Source organism: Symphodus melops (genome assembly GCF_947650265.1).
Source record: "Symphodus melops genome assembly, chromosome: 8".
NCBI lineage: Eukaryota > Metazoa > Chordata > Actinopteri > Labriformes > Labridae > Symphodus > Symphodus melops.
The window spans coordinates 14,640,388-14,657,579 of record NC_136698.1 but is presented as its reverse complement, the minus strand read 5'-3'; the positions used below and the strand labels follow the sequence as shown (position 1 = coordinate 14,657,579).

At 39.5% G+C, this 17,192-nt stretch overlaps 1 protein-coding gene across 1 annotated transcript in view; it reads right to left on the bottom strand.

Annotated features, from left to right (window-relative positions):
• hcn2b (hyperpolarization activated cyclic nucleotide-gated potassium channel 2b) overlaps window positions 1–17,192 on the bottom strand; it is a 35,330-nt gene that overhangs the window by 15,055 nt on the left and 3,083 nt on the right. Inside the window, exons 3-4 of the mRNA XM_079350271.1 lie at window positions 12,079–12,240; window positions 5,810–6,028 (exon numbers count right to left, since the gene is read on the bottom strand). Coding sequence (XP_079206397.1) covers window positions 5,810–6,028; window positions 12,079–12,240 — 381 coding nt within the window. The remainder of the gene's footprint in view (window positions 1–5,809; window positions 6,029–12,078; window positions 12,241–17,192) is intronic.

The window sequence follows — 17,192 nt, the reverse complement described above, 5'->3', positions numbered from 1 at the left end:
GCATGATGCATGGCTGTCATTGTAAGCTGCCACAGAGGAGAGAGAGAAATTGAATTGGCCCTCATATTAATGGGCCATGTCACTGAACGTCAAGGATCACAATGTGACAAGTTTTATATCTGCGTGTGTGTGTGTGTGTGTTTTATGTGTGATGTCCTCAGTGTATAGAACCTCATTTGACTTCAGACTTCTTTAGTTTATTGACAGAAGAGGGATGACAAGAATACGCACACATTTGCATATATTAACACCCCTTCAGGCACACACATACATGCACTCACTATTACTCTTGCAATCACCTGCCCAAATGTAAATTAGCTAGTTAGCTAAATCTGGTACAAAGCATCTATTCTCTTCTGAGACAAATGTTTCTTTTTGTACAATGTCCCTGATTCAAATAAACTCAAATAAACTAAACTACATGTGTTTTTTTTCTATGAAATTTTCATGCATTGTTACAATGATTGAGGGCACACAATCATTGTAACAAACATTGAGAAACCTACAAATATATCCCAACGGTTAACACAAGCAAACATTGTAAATATTGCATTGTTTGCATGTTTGCACTTCATCATGAAGTGAATTCATGAAACAAGTCCTGGTCAAAGGTTTTAAAATATATTGATTACATACTGTGGCACTGCCAGACTTTGTCCTGTACGCATTATACATACATGTTATCGCCAAAATGTGGTGCAGGATAGACTCAAGCACAATGGCGACTTTGACTTCACTTTCCTCTGGAGTAGCTTTAAAATCATACAAGACTGTAGTCAGTGCTCCAACAATCCAGCTGGCAGAGTTTTTTTTAAGGCCAGTTGTCTGCCTATACTTCTGGCAAATCAGAGTTTTGGTATAGGTAGTGTTAGTATGTTGGCTTTCTCTCTCAGTCATCCAGTCACTTTGATAATGAATGTGTGAACATAGATAAAATTGTAATTGTAATTCAAATTGTTATAAGCTTTATCAAAAATGAAAATCAAAGAACTTAAAGAAGTAACAGAGTTACGTCTTGGTACATTTGTATTAATTCCCCAACGGTGTAATACTGGTGTCCCAGTCTTTGAATTCACATTGGGTTATGGCATCATGAATGCACAACATGTAGAGGGTGTCTTTTCTTAATTTTCCCCCGTCTTATTGGCGTCACAAAACTGGCTTGGCCAAAACACAAAAGTTAGTTTTTAAATAGTTACCATTGCATTTCTCTTGTAAATGACTTTTGGTTAAAAGATCAACAAAGACTGTCTCCTAAGTTCCATTTGATACATCAGTGCTCTTTGGACCAGGTCTCACTGCCAAATGGCCTCATGGGGTCACACCTCCCTCCTCGCAGACACTCACTCTATTGATTTAGTGGGGGAGAAAGTGATGGAGGAGGAGTTACAGGAGCACAGTTACATAATGGCTAATGCCCTCAGTCCATGTGCAGTATCTACTGGCAGATGGTGTATTGCCCAACAGTCAAGGGCAAATGGACAGATGTAGTAGAAGAGGGATGGAGGGGAATGGAGGCGTGTTGTAGAGAAACATGTTATAAAGGCACCAATCACCTCAACATGAGGAAGAGGTTGATGCTGCTGCCATGGTTGAACTTTTACTACTGAAACGTACCATTTGTAGATATCGAGTGAACATCGACCACACCCAAAAAGTCAAACCGGACCATAAACAACTTATCATGTTAGCAGCAGCAGAGATGCAAACATGCTCAGTCTTGATCGGATCACAGATTTGTGTCACGAATCGGCGGGGAAAAAAACTACCGTAAATTCCGGACTATAAGCCGCTACTTTTTTCTCACACTTCGAGCACTGCGGCTTCTACTCCGGTGCGGCTAATGCATGGAATTTTTATGGGGGACAATGAGCTTCTGCCGCAAAAACATTTGACTTCGTCACATCGGATCTTAATATCAGTCATTTTGCGCTTCATGCACGCACCCTCATCATGGAAAACACACGGAGAAATGCATATGATGTAGCTTTCAAGTTAAAGGCGATCGACCTGGCTGTCAAAGAAGCTAACAGAGCTGCTGCACGTTAAGATGACACTGACAGCGACAACAGAGACTGAGGAAGTGAGTAATGAAGTCATTCTGAGGCAGTGAATGGATGGACTTTTTCTTGTGAAATATATTACGGTCATCTTTTTCATCAGCCGTGTTACAGACACCGTCGGCTAGGCTTCGTATTGTAACGGTTCATGTTGTAAAGTCAGTAGTTGATAATGTGTTCATAATTCCGATTATGTGGAGAGTCAGTGAATGCACCAGCGAGAACGTGTTGAGTGGCTGTATGAGAGAACGCTGGGGGAGAGAGTTGGATTGTTACGGCAAGTTATGGTTTTGCTCTCTGCTGTAAACGGCGTGGTCACGGCCGACAGTGATCGGGTTATTAAAAGTTATTATTTGAACGCTCTCGTCCTTTAACGTCCGTACGGACGCTACAGTATTTGCGGATGTTACCGGTAGCCTACGTCTGTGTAAATAACTCTTGTTATAGCGTGGACACCTGCGGCTTATAATCAAGTGCGGCTTATATATGTACAAATACATTTATTTACTTATTTTTAGCCGGTGCGGCTTATATCCAGGTGCGCTCAATAGTACGGAATTTACGGTATATTTTTATTCCTCATTTAGCCATGACATAATGCATTTGAACAGCATACTGAATCACAATGCATCTTCTCCATACAGAAATGTATCACGTCCTCTATTTAAAATTGCAGCAAGTTGAATAACAGTTGAACATTAACCTTTTCTTTTTCATTTACAAATTTAAAACATCACAGTCTAATATAAAAAGCTGCATCATTCAAGACCAGAATTTCTTATGGCCCGTGATGATGAATTCTCAATTGATCGGCAGATCACATATGAAACACACAGCTACTCCTCCTCATAGAGCAGAAAAGGTACCAGTATGCTGAACTCACACAAACAGTTTGACTCCATGGCACTCTTTAGACAGTAGTGTCTGTGTGCAGACAGGAGTAGATGCTGAACGTGTGAGATATTATAACATTTCTGTCCTAACACTGATGCAAACTGTTTACCCTGTCTTATGTCACGACACGCCCATGCTGTCGCTAACATTTACACTATCTCAGACAAGTAATCTGTTTTGTAACCGAGGCGAGTTCCAACCATAGCTCTGTAGCCTTTTCTATGATGGCATGCCTTATGGCGGACAGCAAGTTCAGTGGTTAATAAAGAACAAACAGTCAGGAGGCACTGGAGCAGGACAGTGTGTTGGATAAGTTGTGTTGCCACTGTGTTTCTTCTTTTATGAGTTTGCATCATGAAAGAAGAAGAGAATGAGACCATTGCTACTCACAGAGTACAGCTACACATTACTGACAAAGAACAGACTCCAGGATAGATTCACTGCACATATCAAGCAGCACACTCTAAAAAAACAGACATATTCACTTCACACCCTTTTTTTTAGGTTATGAAGCAAAACAAAAATAAGAAACTTTGAAGATAGCAATACACTATTTAATATAAAATAAAAAATATTTTCAGGAAAGTATAATGGTACAGACAATACATTAGCTATGCACAAGTTAATATGTGGTGCACACATGATCTTAACTTGTGCACAGAAGTTAATGTTTTGAATGTGCAAGGTATTTTTTTTTACTATTGAACTCTTTATAATGGCAAAAATAATTGAATGAAAAACAAAACAATACAGAATATAAAACACCATGAAATGGTTAATAATAGAAACCACTGATTGTTTCAAACCCCTCCTGACAGTAAATTTTCAGATATGTTCAAAGATTCTGCTGAATAAGAGAGATCTGTCGGCAGGGTCGTCTGCTGACCTGAAGCTGCAGACTACAAAGCTCCATCACTGCATGCTCCTTTGTCTTTCTCTTAAATTCCTACTGTCTTTTTAAAAGTTGGAAACTGGAGTCACATAGCATCAAGATGTTTGGACACCCAGACACATGAAGAATTTTTGGTTGATCTATCCCAGATCAATACTGATACATTCCCTGCTGCTTTTACCATGCTCATGAATACGACATATAAATACAGTTGGTTCATTACCTTTTTAAATAGCACTACAACTTCTCCCACAGGAGATGTGGTCTGCTTTGGATTTAACATTATGAATATGGAATTGTATTGACATCATGACCTCAAAATAAATCACTAAAATGGTCTCTCAATCATAATGCACAACCGAGCCAAAAGACTCAGAAGAGTAAAGTAAGAAGAACACGTCATGCTAATGTTAAAAACTGTTTGATGTAAACCTAATCAGTCTTTGTTCTAAACATTGGCCAGAGGCTCCAGCTAAACAACAAAGCTTGACTGATCACTCTGATGTGTGTGTGTGCTAGTCTGCATGCATGTGTTCGAGTGATAGATAGCATAAGACATGTCCACATCAGCCACGATCTAAGGATGCTAACAAGACAAAAGCACCGCTGACACTCTGACCTTATAAAGCAGGAGCGTGCTCCCTCCCTGGCCTGCAGACACCAGAAGCTTTGATCTGCTGTTGTACACAGATGACAAACAGGCTGAGGCCCATCGAGCTGCAGCTATGAATATTGAACTAATGGAACAGATGCTGTTCCTATCAAAGAGTGTTGGAATCAAATGTGCAAACCTCCTCTGTTTATATCAAATCTGATAACCTTATCTGCATTGTTTTAGAGGACAAGCACTGGTGATTAAATCTCTTCATGGCATCTTGCCAGGTGCGAGCCAGAGAGGCCACCTGGGTGTGAGTAAGGTAAGCCTCTGGCTATCCCCTTTGGTTTATTTCACCAGTGATGCAAAAATAAACTCAAGTGAAACTATCACCCTTTTTCTATCAGTATACGACGCTCGCAGTAGCCTGTGTACTTGTGTTCTCAAACAGTACAACTTTAAAGTTTTGGTCCACTCTATTTGCAAAAAAATATTGACTATATAATCAGCAGTATTTTTTTTTTCAGGAAGCCTGTTCCAGCGCACACAGAATACACAACCCAAAGTTTACAGAGGGATTATTGTCTTGGTAGAGAGAACTTCTCTTTCCAATAACAACTAATGAAGCACAGGCTGTGGAAAACCCAAAGTAATCAGGACATTGTTTCTGAAAAGCCATGTTTCTGCTGGATTGATTCCCCCAAAAAAGGTTCATGTTGACGAAAGGGTTTATTAGCACTTTATTAAATAGCTCAGCAATTTGGCTCTGCATAAAGAGTGTACATAGGGAGGGAGAAATATCTACCATTAATAACAAACAAAAAAGTTAGTAGCAGACGTTATGGCAACCTTGGCTTGATTTAGCAACTTAGTTACTGTAGTAACTAGCCTGGTGCATACATCAGTGTCAAATGTACACTGTACCTTTGTCAAAGTGGCCAGTATTACATACTTGTTTGTTGATGTGTCCACATAGCTCCGCAAAACTCTGCCAACAAAAACCAGCTGGCAGTCCAATTTCTATGGTTGTTATATAGCCAGTTTTCACTTCTGCCAAATTCTGTGTATAGTAAACCATGGCGACTGAAGTTGGAGTCGGAGCTGATGAATATTGAAAACAGTGGTGATACTAGAACTATTTTAAATGCAGCAAATACAATGCTATCCAGCAGTCCAATCAGTTATTTTGATGTGTAGTCACATTTTTGAGGCCATAGGCTTCTCCATAACTACAGGGCTAAGCAAACCTGCGTATATGCTACACCGTAGGATCAATGCAGGTCGTATATATCAGTCTAAAGTTTTTGTTAAAGGCTTCATTGGAGCAGTAAATGTCCCTAAATTATATATAGGTGAATATATCCTCACCTTTTCCTGGTATTGCCGTCTGGAGGAGTCCAGAGACTGGATGAGTGCAGTCGCATGGCCAATGAACATGGCATAGCAGGTGGCTCCAACAATCATACTTAGCATGGTCAGCCAGATGTCTGACATGCTCTCTGGGGCTTGTCTTCCATATCCAATGCATAGCATGTGGCTCATGGCCTTGAAGAGGGCAAAGGAGTAGAGCTCACTCCACGAGTCGTTCTGTAGGGAGAGACAGAAGAGAGAAGGAGCAAGCAGACGGATTTATTTTTTAGAAAACAATGGCAAATAATATTCAGCTGGTGAAAAGATAAATCAAGGTTATTATATCCATCTATACCAGGTTCTCTTGTCGAGATGGACATAATAATATAATATTATTATTATTTAATATTTTTCCTTTATGCCATGGTAATATTAACCTTATGACCTCTGTAAAAGGACTACTGTTAAAGCACAGTGCAAAGACAATTTCAAGATGATGGAGTTTTTCAACGGGATGTAAAAATGAGTTAATTATGAATAAGAGGGCAAAAGAGTTAGATATTCCTGGTGAAGTATATACAGCTCTGGGTCTGGTGATTGTTTCGGGGTTTGGCAGAGAGCCTCATCATCACTAAGTAGGCTAGCCTCGTGTTGGCAGAGCAGAAGGGGAAAGGGGAGAAAAAAACTTGTGTTTAATGAGGAGCCTGTACATCTGCCTCCCCCTGTCTGCCTTTGATTGGTGCTCACACACTCAGTCAACCCTAATTCTCCTGTGTGAGACACATCAGTAAGTCCTCCACAGGCAGCTGAACCTCACATTCTCCCCTCAAACAGCTGTGGTCCACACACTGTCCAGAGTTTACCGCTGTTTGTGTGTGTGTGTGTGTGTGTGTGTGTGTGTGTGTGTGTGTGTGTGTGTGTGTGTGTGTGTGTGTGTGAGATCTGATCTCCTTTTGTCCCTCTCTGGGATGAGTGCTGTTTCAGTCACTGATTGACTGGTTTCAACTCATTTGTATTTTTCCAGGGTTATTTGCATTTAATTTGAGATTCAGATTTAGTTGTTTATTTAGAGAAGGTGAAAGAGGACATGCTGGCCAGAGGCTGATATTAAATGTTTGAAATTGTGTGTTTTGACGTTGTTTACATCAAGATGAGATCGGAGTCTGACACCACAGCTTTTGCTTTCTTGTTTTCCTGCTGAAAGGGGCCGGCTTCAGTTTCATTTCCGTCTTGAGCTGTCAGTTGGATCTGTTGTCTGTATTTGTTTAAGTAGATAAACTGGAGCACATAATCTTTGAGAAAAGACAGAGAACAATAAGACGACTGTTTGAAGCCTCTTAAGATTATGAACACTTTTTTTTCCACTTGGTCAATTTCTATTCGCTTTAGCCTAGTTAATGCAGTCCTTGCTTCCCTATCATCCCTAGCCCTTAAGACATTTCCATATTTCCAACAAACCCTAAGAGAACATTTAATAACTCTCCAACCTCCGACTGCACTTCATCCCTGTTGCCCGTACGGTTAACAGACCTGGAGCTGAATCCCTCCAAAACCCTATTAGCATGACGGCCACATTACGGATGGGTAAGCTGCAGGAGTAGGAGGCCCTAACCCAAAGCTCAGGCACAGAATGAACACTGTCTTACACATGACTGCATGTGTCTGTCTCACTCTGTAACAGGCAGAAACAATAACAGTTTTCATCCCAGGCTATAGGTTATTCATGGCGAGGCAGATTACTATAACAGAGTTGTTTGGTTGCCAAGCTAGCTGATTCTTCCTGTTTCTATTCGTTTTGCTAAACCAAGCTCACCAGCTCCTTACAGTGCTTTTAGTATGGCAAATAAGTGGATCATCTTTTAATTTACGTCAATTCTTTGCTAGAAAGCAGATACGCATGTACATTTTCTTTACATGTGAAAACCCCCAGAGGCAGTTACATCCTGACCGGCAGTAACATGATGTGTTTAAGTTTGAGGTATTAGCTAATTAACGGACGCAGTGTACAGCTGCCCCTTTCTAATAAAAATGACAGCCTTCAAAGTAACAGAATAAACTCATTTTACATCGATACCACCCAGTGTGCGGAGGGAGAAAGAGGAAACAAATGAAGTTAGCTATTGTGTTAATTTCATCTGCAATCGCTCTTCAGTGGGCAGCAAGGGTGATGGCTAATTGTGCATAATACATTTAGCTAGGAACACAAAGGGAGTACAGGACATTCATGATTCATGGCTGTGTAAGCATAGAATGGGGAAGAAGTGTTTTGCTGGCACGCTCATCTCTTGCTTGAATGTGCGTCTATGTGTGTGTTAGCCAGTCATGCTAATAACGTGAAACTAACATTGGGGATTTTGATTGCTTGAAAGAACTGACATGTCATTAACAGTGACAATTAAAACAAATATATTGTTAGCAATATTAAGATGTATTATTTAGAAGTAGAGGGTTCATGTTTTTTTTAATTATTTAAAACCACAGAGTGTTACAAGGTGGGGTTTAATGGAAGGACTTTATGATATCAAATGAGGAAACTTACGATAAAAGTTACCTGCACCTGCTAACATTGGCTGAAATATTTAGCTTGGTTAGAGGAGAACTGATGCATTAACTTATAACTTGGAGGATGTGTTGAACTAAAACTAAAACTACTTGGTGGAATGTTTTGCTGGATGATTCAAAGCTTGATCCAAAGTCTACTGGATTGATTTCACGTCTCCTCCGAGAGGCTTATTCAAATTATCTGCTGGATGGAGCTCTGTCCAGCATAACGTTTAGAACTTACCATTTGTTTTAGTTTAGAATTTACCATGACATGGATGATAGAGAACCTACACAGACATTTTGCTTGATGTATTTGCTAGATGTAATTGCAGCAATTTCCAAGTACTTCTCTCGCTTCTCTGTAGGCTTAATGTATAGATGTAAATGTTGATTTGAATTTTCAACACTGTGGTTTATGGATACTTGACCACGCTACCACCTGTGTGTGTCATCCATGTATTGATTTACAAAAACAGAAAAAATGATTTGGTGTCTTGAACACTCTGCTGTAGAAGCATGATTTTTGAGCCTGCTGCACACGTGTTTTACAAGTCACATATATTGTTTTGTAGAGTAGAGTTACTTGAAGCATGTAGCTGAATGCATTACAGGACGAAAAGGATGGAAAACAGCCAATGTTCTGATTATTTCCTATTTTATATGGCTAGAGATGCATTTCACAGAAGGCATCTCACTACAAATGAGAGTACCCGTCTGTGGATCACGTGTTGTTTCTTTATCTATAGTTGCAGATCCATATCCTAAGTGCATGGATGATGTAAAGGAAAGGTAGGTTGGAATCCAATAAATGTCTAGTGCAGGCAAACAGCCAGTCAGCTGGAGGAGAAGCATGAGGAGAGGGATCATTTAACGCTGCGTCTCTCCTTTAAAGCAGCTCTGACCAGGATCTCTGACCTTGATTACCCTGAGACAGGGAGCATCACAGAACTGCAGGCTGCCACACCCACAGGGGCACCGTGGCCTCTCCCTCAGAGGCTTTCACATCAACCTAGTGGGGATTCCTTGGCTTTGGAGCCAGCCTCAATTGGACACTGAAGAACTGCATGTGTTGCATTTCTGCATTGGATTCATTTTTTCTACAACAAAGGCTTGCTGAGAACACAACTCCAGATGGAGTACTAAAGTACCAAAATAAGGCATTTTATCGGTCAATGTAAATCCATTTCATTTCTCATTCAAGAGCTTACCTTTAAGTCCGAATATAGATAAAGTGACGATGCAACATTCAATAACATCCAATAGGAATGACCAGTAACATATTTTCTTATTTGGTGTACTGCTCTGCAGTTTAGAAGTATCTGACCTTTGTTAAAGTCATTATATTACTAAAAGTTTAAATTGCAGAAAAAAAAAATAATCTTATGGTCAACCCAAAATATTGTGTTTTTGAAGCATTCTGTTCACTGCTTGTAGTCAAAGTATTATCTTCCACAAGAGTTTCTTTGGCCATATTTTCAAGCAGAAAAACAGTCCATGTAGTGACGGCAAAACAGACAGAATGTATGGACTGTGATGCAATCCCAGACATATCACTTATGATGACTATTTTGCTTTTTATTGCTCTCTACATCACCAGATGTTTGCATAAAATATGGCTGATCATTGCCATTGCCTCTCAACCCCATGACTCTCTTCTCAAGTTGTTACTGAGATTGCAAACATTGATGACTGAGTCCTGGCCTGGATAGTTTCTATTGATTTTTGGAACAAACTCCAGCTACACTAGAAGCCCTGAAACATTGCTCTCAGGTGCTATATCATTATCAGACAAGAGCTGATGAGATCAGTGCTAACATTTAGGTAAAGCAAATGAAATCCAATAATATTTTAAAGCTGTTCTAAAATGGACTTATCGGCTAAATGTGGGTAGTGGAGGCATTTTTATGTTAAATGTTCTGCTCACTTATGTTGAATGTAAATGTCTCTTACTTGAGACGGAGAATGACGACAGTGCGCTAGGATATTGTTCATTTTATAAGATAGTAAACGATAGCTCTTTCATCACTGTCCTTGACAGAGATAGAGGAGAGTATGTGTGTGTGCGTTTGTGTGTGTACAGTATGTATACGTGTTAAGAGAGGGAGAGACACAGAAAAAGATGGCCAGGGATAAAATGAGAAAGAGTGGTGGGACAAGAGAGAAACAACAGTGTTGTCTCACAGGGTCAGTGGGTGTGTGATCCATCTGTTCCTCAGAACACTAAAACAGAGTGTCTTCAAGAGTGTTTGGCAGGCCTCAATGCCACCGATCATCTTGCAAAAACTGGAAGGAAAAAAACAGCTCTCATTTCTGAGCAACTGCAGCGTCAGGCAGCTTAGGAAACAGCCTGCAACATAAACGAGGAAGCACAAGGGAGGATTTATCTTGTCTGCTGAACTTCGATGTTCTGGAAATAGTTTAACTGGCAAGCTTGTTAAAATGATTTGCAGTACATCTTTCGATGCTACAACATGAGGTAACAGTCATCCACTGACATCATTTGGGACCTACATACTTGGCTATAAAAGGCCAGATTATGCTGATGTGAACTAACTTTAAATCATTGTGTGTCTTTTCTGTAGACTATCACAATCATTTAATTATAAGTGAAACATTTCCAAGACAGTTAAATCCATGATTATCTTTTTTTTTTTTTTTTTTTAATATACAGTATATAGTATAGTATTTGTTGCACTTCAAAGTAGGGGTGGAAGCACACATTGACTGGGGTGGCACAACTGGGGAATTAACTTTTGCAGGAATTCCATGAGCTAATACAGCATTACTACAATTAATCCACAATTACAGTTTTAAGAATGAATTGGTCTCACTCAATGCCATAATCATGTTTGTGAACTGAGTAGATTATTTTGTAGTTTTAAAGCTGCATTTGAAGAGAACGATTAGAGTTCAAGAGGTTGGACGAGCAAGTGAGTGGGTCAAAAGTTTCAAGAGAAATTACCACTGATCTTTAATAAAGAGTTTTTTTAATGGTCTGGTTACATAATTGTTTTTTTTAATGGAGCTCAAGTGTTGCACAACTTGCTCTCTAGACTCTAGAGACTTTCATGCCAGCATGTGTTGAAAATATTTTTCTAATAGTCTGCCAATCAGCACATGGCTATAAGCCACCAGCCAGGTAAAGAAAAGGAAGAACATGTGAGACGAGAAGTAAAGGAGAGAGAAATGCCAAAAGAAGAGATTGCATGAAGTGCTGCTTTAAATGAGAAGAAAATGTCTCATTTTGTATCACTCATCTCTGCTTTCTGTTCACTGGCAAATCTCCTGGGTTTAACTAGAGTGGGTTTAATTGAGGATGGTCCAGTATGTGTGTGTGTGTGTGTGTGTGTGTGTGTGTGTGTGTGTGTGAGAGAGAGAGAGAGAGAGAGTGTGTGTGTGTGTGTGTGTGTGTGAAGGCTCAACCTTAAATATATTCTATTAAGATAAGATGGTCCTTTATTCATCTATCTCGCAAAAAGAGACAACAAAATTCCCCAATCTGCAAATAACACGCCTTTTTTTCTCCATGGAGGATTCATTGTATACTCTGTTTTTGCAGTCATTTTTCTGCCTGACTTATGAAATGACTAAAAAAATACCTTCAGCCTCGACCAACTCACATTCACAAAGATACACACACACGCACAGACACACAAACACACACACACACACCTACACACACACACACACACAAAACAGACACACACACACACACACACACACACACAGCAGATTTTGCTTACCACCATCTTGTTGAGGGAGACCCAGCAGTCAGAGGGGAAGTCCTGCAGCATGGGAACAAGGAACTGAAGACAGCCATCCCAGTGACACAGCAGTAGCATCATACCAATCAGGTTGAAAATTCGCATCACAGCACTGGCCAAGTCATAGGTCATGTGGAAGATCTGTCAAGAGGAGAGGAGATGGGCAGACCGAGGGAGATAGGGTAAAGAAAAAAAAACAGAGATAGATGTGTGAGGGGAATAAATAACAGTTTCTACTTCTTCTGAAAATGTTGTGATGGATATCAAATCCAGCATTGTTGATGGCCAAAATGAAGAGGACTTTTAGTGATATGCTAAAAGTGAAGAGTCATTAACAGCTAACATGTTTCATTAACAAAAAATCATACAGTTGACTTGTATATGTATACATTGCAGGAAGAACTTATTTTGAGCTTCATCAATTATTCAAAGAGATATTCTATTTCTTCATGTGTCAAACTACATGGCAACAGTATATTCATTAGACAATGTGTAGAATGAATTCTTCACTGTCACTTAGATACTGTAGTTAGGCTTAGATCCTAGTCTTCCAGCAGTTTTTTATTTGCAATTTAAAAACAAATAAATTGCACAACAACACAACACAACATATTTCAATGTTTTTAAGGTTGATGTTAACATAGCATGCTGTGTTCTATTTATAATTCAGCCGCATTAACATGAATTTGGAGTTTTGTTTCCGGACACCTGGCAAATTATTTCCAGTAATCACATTTTGAAAGCTCTATTTTTGTCAATAGCTGCTTGTCTGCTTTGTTTGCGTGTGCTTTGATGCTTGGCAGACAGTAAATGGAGCGCTTAAAGAACTTTAAAAAAACAAAACAAGCATCTGTCTTCTATGTCTGGAAATGAGAATAATAGAGAAAAAAACCAAAGTGAACCAAAAGAGAACACACAATTAATCACAACTCTGGATTTATCACAATGAAGACTTCAGACTATGAATTGGGAAGGAAAACCATAATCATAAAATATGAAGGGAAAGGCATGGATTTCTGTTAATGGATATGTTCTCTTAACACTCAGGTACACAAAAAATCACTTCATAGATACCTTGATAAATAACAGTATAACAAGATGTGGATGATGATGTCACTCCTGCACTGTGATTTTAAATGTAACTTGTGCTGTTAAGTTCTGTGTTTGGTCTGTGATGTGATTGGGACGCGAGGCTTTCTGAGCTTGTAATGCAAGACTAATTTCCGTGCAAACAGACAATAACGTGTCATCTTATCTTATCTTATCTTAATTAGTAGGGTTAGTGTGGGTTAGTGTGGGTTTTGTAAGGTGTGTTGTCTGTCACTTCTCCAATTTTCTATTGGCGTGTCAGGCTGAGATGGGGAAAAAAATGAACAAGCATGCTCCTGGCTCTGTACTCATTCAAGATCATGTTCACTCAAAAGCCCAGGCAGATCTTTCTTTTCTGTCTCATTTTTCTACAACGTCTCATTTTGTGTGTTGACAGCCTCGTAAACTAAACACACTGTGGTCATGCTGGCCTTGTTATCACTCTGTGTGTGAGTATGGGGGTAGCTTAACATGCATGTGTGCATTGGTTGGTAATCCTTATTTAGCTGGGCCAACTGGAGGCTTTGCAAAACTGCAAGCAAAAGCCTCACTCGGGACGTACAACTGTCTTACAAGGGAAGTAGGCCAGATGCTGCACATATATGAATATTATATATAGATGCTCATGAATACTGGAAGCACTTTTGTGAGCCAATTTGATGGTTTTTCTTTTATTTAAAAAAGCGTCTTTCTCACATGAGACTTGAGAACCGTCCTGCATGTGATCTAGGCCAGATACTGCGAGTGTGTGTCTAGAGACGTGAATAAGCATACTCTATTGTGAATTTACAGTTTTTTAGGAGCAGCCGAGTCGGAACTTGCGGTGACTCATCCCGTCACCTCAGAGACCTCGCTGCCATAAACTCGGCACTCTCTTGAATATCAAACTCTGCCTCCTACTGAACCTCTGGGTGCCAGTGTCCCGGGTTGATTTCAGTGCCAAAACTGAATTTTAATTATCAATGTAAAATATCTCTACTGTTCAGAACTCTCTTTTTGGTACGTGTTACTTTTTTTGTTTGCATTTTTACTTCCGTTATTTCCTTATGCTATGCTATATGAGACCATAGAGCAACTGTAACACCCATATTTCTGACCCTAAATAAGGATCAAAGTGTTGTTTTTTATTGGTTGACCACATCAGTTCGAATGTCCTTTATGGCTCCTGTGTTACTTTTGAAACAGAATGGAATGAATATTGATGTTTCTTTTTCAAGAACTAGAAAAGCAAAGAAGATCATCAGGAATACGTTTTTCTATTCCGCTACTCACAGCTGCCTCTTTCTTATTTGTACATGTTCCCTGTCAAAGCTTCAGTCACACATTTGACTGTTTAAAGAAATCAGGATGAGATTTTTTGTTTAAAACACTTTTTATGCATGTTCAGGTTACAAACCAAAGAGGCATACTGTAAGACGTTCCTCTAAGTCCCCATGAGGTACAAAAATCCACACCAATTTAAAGTTCTTCAGGAGCTGTAAATAGAAAATCTTTGGTAGAACAAAACTAAGGCTATAAAAGCTAAAAATACTACTCGCTGCACTATTTTTAGAACATTCTGTCATGGCTAATGGCCTTTGCTAATTTGGAGAGGTTCAAAGGTAAATACTCCGCGAGGCCCTGCCCTGTGATAAAGAAAAACCCCAATTATGATTAATGAGGCTTCTGGACTTAATGTCCCCCCCGACACCAGAACGGCACCTGGCCATGTGTCACTGTCATACCCCAATGTGGGTCAACAACATTACTGAAACCACGACTCACAGCCTGAAACCCACAGATTGTATTGTTGTGTACTCTGTATTGTCTGTTGTACATGGATAATGACTCTGTGATCTGGAAAATGTAAATAAAGTTATGTGGAGGAAATTATCGAACCCGATGAGTTTAACACCCCATGACAAAATTCAACTGATAAACTTAGACTCCATCAATGTGTTGCTCAGCTGAAAGGCATCCTCTGGGCAAGTGGAGAGCCTTTATGGAAGCTTCCTGCCTCAGGAAATTGCTCCATTTATTCCTGACTATGCTTATCTCTGTGCACAAAACACAAACACACACACACACACACACAAGCATCTAAAGATCACGTCAAAACTGTAGGTCATCCTTTTTTTAATTCCCAGTGTGGTTCCAAAGCAGTATCTTCTTCGCCTACAGTTAAGCTAAACAGTAAAATAAACACAACATTAAGATGATCTTACAGGAAACCCCCTCTGAAGTAAGCTTAGCTAAGCTGAGCTGAGCTGAGCCGAGCCGAGCTGAGCCAGGCCGAGGTGAAACACAGCCAGCCATGTTTGGATCGCGCTGAGCAGAGAAGAGCTCAGGACTAAGCTGATTGGGGCACGGCTGAGTCGGAGCAAAAGAGCATTCAGTTGTGAGTGTTTCTCAGTAATCAGGGCTCCCGTCAGGCTCAAATTACCACTCTGTAATCAGAAGAGTGCTGGTTATTTTCAGAGCGTGGAAACACACGTTATATTCATAGATGCTGGGTTGGCCCAAATAGGGATCCTCCGTTTGTATACGCAAGATGCACAGAGCAGGGTTAATTGTGTTTGTGTGGCACATAAAGATATGAGGGATGGTGCAGCTATCCAAAGATAAATCTTATTTCCTGATGTGTAATGTCATCAGAAAGCAGAGTACTTGAGTTAGCCAGCCTGTCAGCATCCATTTCCAGCTGTTAGATGTTTTGAGTGGTTGAAAAGCCACATTAAGGAAAAAAAGAAGAAAAAAAAGTCCCTGGTGGTTTTGCTCGTTTCCCTGGAAAATCCCTTTTCATTTTCACCACTGATGAGCACAAATGAATTTTTCATGAATTCTTAACTACATCAGCACATCGTGTTGTGACAAGCTATTATCCAGCTATCAGGCTTATTGTTACGCAGCATGGTAAAACCTCCTTTTCTATGTGTCAGGAGGTAATTATATAGCGGAGGATTGTTTTGATGTACAAACAGAATTACTTGCATCGTGATATAAACCAGTGCACTGGAATCAAATTATTGTTTTATTTATTAGAGCACAGTCAGAGTAGATTCTCTTTTTACCTCTGCCAAGGAGGTCATGTGTTTGGTCTGTGCATATGTCTGCTGTTTTTCTGCTGCGGAATAAAGGGAAAACTACCGGCCTGATTTTCCTGAAACTTTGCAGAAAGGTGGAGCATAGGCTAAGAAAGAACCCAGTAAAGTTTGGAGCAGACCCTGATCAGACTCATGGATCTGATACACAAACAAGTTACGTTTCCTGCTTGTGAGCAAAATCGTATCACACCCCTGACTTTTAGAAGTGTATGTTTAAAGAAATGATTCCTTACCTTAAAGAGTCTAATAGGTGCACAGTGAATTTAATGACGACACAGGTTTGACAAACTGATACAGATTGGTGGAACTTGCAGACGTGCTAATCACAGACTTAGACTGAAGATTACTTTTGTATGGAAAACAATTCAAAAGGTTTGGGTATACTGTTCTCATATCCCAACCTCGGCTGGCTTCTGTTAAACACAGGTAGTCAACGCAGCTCTAAAGGATTTGACCTGCAGTTAATAAAAGCTGCTCCATCTAAACTTCTCAATGTGGGACCTCACAACAGCAAAATATGAAAAAAGCAACAACAAAACAAACAAAAAAAAATAACTTTTTGTCATGTCTTATTTAACTATCTTAAATTAATTGTTATTCAAATAAAAATTGTATTTAGTGAGATTAAACCTAAAAGTACAACCTCTCCATTACAAAAAAGGGTTTGGTAAAATGTAAAGATAATGTAATAATGTAAAAAATAATAATAATGTAAAAAATGTAAAGGTAAAAGTATCATTTTTAATTCGACTGTAAGATTTAACAATACTGTTAAATGATACAAATAAATAAATAAATAAAATGGCAGCAATTTTCAACAAAAACACATTTAGGGTGATATTTTATCCATGAATCAGATTACAGTTGTATTAGATTTAGATGTCATCTACTTTTGACACTGAGGCTACCCTGCATCTGATA